Source organism: Trachymyrmex septentrionalis, unplaced genomic scaffold, assembly GCF_001594115.1.
Source record: "Trachymyrmex septentrionalis isolate Tsep2-gDNA-1 unplaced genomic scaffold, Tsep1.0 scaffold8, whole genome shotgun sequence".
In the NCBI taxonomy this organism is placed as follows: domain Eukaryota; kingdom Metazoa; phylum Arthropoda; class Insecta; order Hymenoptera; family Formicidae; genus Trachymyrmex; species Trachymyrmex septentrionalis.
The window spans coordinates 695,281-698,617 of record NW_017305987.1 but is presented as its reverse complement, the minus strand read 5'-3'; the positions used below and the strand labels follow the sequence as shown (position 1 = coordinate 698,617).

At 26.3% G+C, this 3,337-nt stretch overlaps 1 protein-coding gene across 1 annotated transcript; it reads right to left on the bottom strand.

Annotated features, from left to right (window-relative positions):
• Positions 1-595: 595 nt before the first annotated feature.
• LOC108754458 lies at positions 596-2,932 on the bottom strand. The gene is made up of 5 exons (XM_018496729.1): positions 2,895-2,932; positions 2,012-2,147; positions 1,374-1,561; positions 1,152-1,259; positions 596-867 (listed from the first exon to the last, which is right to left on the bottom strand). Exons 1-5 carry the CDS (start codon positions 2,909-2,911, stop codon positions 747-749), a joined length of 570 nt encoding a protein of 189 aa, XP_018352231.1. The 5' UTR covers positions 2,912-2,932; the 3' UTR covers positions 596-746.
• Between the last annotated feature and the right edge of the window lie 405 nt (positions 2,933-3,337).

Genomic DNA, 3,337 nt, shown 5'->3' with positions numbered 1-3,337 from the left:
TATATATATATATAAAAAATAATGCATGTCTTCGACGATAAAGATTTGTTATTAAAAAGCAAATTTAATAAATTATTTAAAATTTTATGTTTTTTATATCATATCTTTCTCTTTTTCCTGTACATTAGATAGATGCATTTAAAAATACATTCAGATTTCGTATTGGCATATCTAATTATGTTATTATGATTGTTGTTAGTTTTCTAATATTGTATGTTTTATATAAATTAAAAAGGTTTCACGTTCAGTTTGATTAAACATAGAATAAAACGTAAAAATTTAATTCCATTATTTGTTATGATATTTTTATATTAAAATATCGATAAATATCGTTTTTTAGTAATAAGTTTGATGTTGCAGTAAATATCTACTAGGTTGAAATAAAAAAAGAGCTTTGAGAAATATAAATATATGTATATAATGAACAAATTTAAAGCACAAGGCGAACAAGTCGTGAAGAAAACAAATTGAAACATTTACACACAATTCTTGTTATTTACATCGTTATTATTTATTTGTTCCAAGCAAATATACACAATTTTTTTTTATTAATTCTTTATATATTAATTAAATCTTGCTAGACTCTTGTCGATATTATTTAATATAACAGATTGCGTATAAATATCTACGTACCTAATAAAATTCACAATGATTTTTAGCATAATCTTCTTTTGATAAATTATATAAATTATTTTCCGATATTCTTGATGCAATATAATTATGCAGAATTATTCATTTAGTGCTGACTAATAGCTTACTAGATCTAAAAGATTTACAGGACATCTTTCGTAGCGCTGATTACAGTGTTGCTCGCTTTCGGCTTCGATAATTTCATCCGGAAGATCTTCACTCATCGACATAGAGGGTCTGTAATAAAGGAATGCGCTTAAATGTAATAATTCTTATATTATTGATTTTATCATCCAGATAAATGATTATATGAACGTCTGTCGGATAAACATTGATTGAAAATAAAAATTCATCAGATAAGTTAATCGAAATCCAATTTTTTAAAATTCCCATCTCTTATTTATTACTACTATTATAAATTATTAACTTATAATATGTTATTGTGTATAATATTACAGTATGTTGTTGTTAACTTTTTAATTTTTTACTTGATATAATTTTAAACAGTTTTTTTATCATACGTGAATATAATTCGAAGAATGTCACCAAGCACGCCGTTTTCGTTTAAGGAATATTTTCCAGCTTCGCAGATTGTTCTTAGTAGACAATCTAGTCCAGGATAGCCAAAGCTGTTATAAGATACATATGGAACCTTTTTAAATTTTATTTGCAAAATTATATTTTAGGCAAAATTTTGCAGAATTATGAAATGAAGAATAATTGATAAGGAAGCTTTATCTTACCTGTCTATTTTGCTTGTGAAAACTTTATATACTAATTGACGACTAAGACTTCGTTTTGTATAATAAGTTCCCTCGTAGAAGTAACTCGAATTAAATTCGAATGGTAATGCATAATTTGCTTCGAAATAAAATGACACCGCTACAGATTTATCAGGAATATCTAAGGGAACTCCCAGTGCGAAGAATATCTGTAAACCAAATAAAAATCTTTAAAATCTCTAAAAAAAGTTCTATTTAAAGAAATTAGAAGATGATAAATAGATTACGATTAGTCATCGATAGATTAGAAAATGCAATTAGGATTAATTTTCAACGATTTTAATTTATCGAAATATATCAATATATAAATTTACAAAACGAAAAACGTCTACAAATTTTACAGAGGTTGCCAAAAGTTGCAAATTACATTTAAGGTCTCTTATCATATTTCTTTTGCGATAGATAAAAATCTTTTTCAATATTTTTGAATAGAAATTGCCATTATATCAAATCAAATATTTATTTTGAGTTTTTCTTGAGAGACTTGCAGATCATACTTTACTTGAAGTGTAATTGATTAATATTGAATTAACAGGCTGCTTTTTTGCACGGTCTAAGACGCATTAGTAGATGAAAAATGAATGATTGATCCACCATACCCCTGTACTACTACCCTCGGGAAATCCGATAGATCGTATATGCTTCGATATACCGTGTGTAATATTTCTCACTCCTGATACATGTGTTGACTTCATAAAGTACCATATGGAGAGAGCCAGCATCATAACATAATTCCTGAAATATTTCAAAACTCAACGAAAATTTTATGACGTATTTAGTCATCGGTTTAAACATTTCGCATTTAACATTTTTAATTTTTAGAAATAAAAAATCAATTTGTATATATGTATAAAGAGATTATTGATAATTTAATTTTATCTCTTTAATAATTTATTTATAATACTTTTCTCTCTCTTCGTCTCTTGGTTATTTACTTATTTTTTATTTTGTTTATTCGTTTAAATAATTATTTAAATAATTTTAACTTTTAATCAACGATCTTGATTTTAATTACATGTATTTATATAGTTTTTATTACTAACGAATTCGGGAAATAATCGGAGGGAAAAAGCTGTGTAACGGCAACACTTAAATTTGTTTTCTAAAATAAATAACGTGTTCTGTAAAATAAATAGTTGCAATGTTTAGACATTGGAATGATATTTTTCAAGTTTTCATCGAGCACACTCGCGATACCTCGGATTGTTCATTCGGAACTCACGGGATGATCAATGTATTGGTAAAAAAAGAGGGAATACACGTCGGTGTCTGTTTGTTCATTTCTTTAGTTTACGAGCTGTTTTGATTTTGCGGTCGCTTCATTGGTTTTTGCGTGCAAGCAAATATTGAGCAATTCGATCGTTTCGTATTTCTGTCGTTAGATATACTTTTAACCATGTATATTTTAACTTCGTGATAGAACTTTTTTTTTCATTTTTAACACTGTTACGTAAAGTTATAATTTCGGTGTCGAATACTCACTTCCTCATTTCTAACATACATCTGAACTGAGTCTTGCACAAGATGTTTGCCGAGTGGTAAATTGAGATTTGCACACAGTTTAAGCATATGCGAAATAAAAATTATGTTCGTTTGCACAAGGTTAATAATTGTAATTATTATCAAGTAACAGCTTCTCGACTCGTTATGCACATTTTGGTGCTAATGGAGTAAGATGTAGTGATTTAAATTTTTGCGAATTATACTTAGCACTATCGAAGAACTTTATTTTTTCAATTTGTTCAATATGAACGTTTTTAATATTTATTAATATTATTTACATTGTACGTTTTTAATTCTATTTTAATGTTTAAACTTACTAGTTTTATTTAAAATTAGAAACTATTGAATTGTACGCATCAATTATTAAAATTATTATATTTTTAAATTATCAAAATTGTTAAATTAAATTATTAAATTATTAA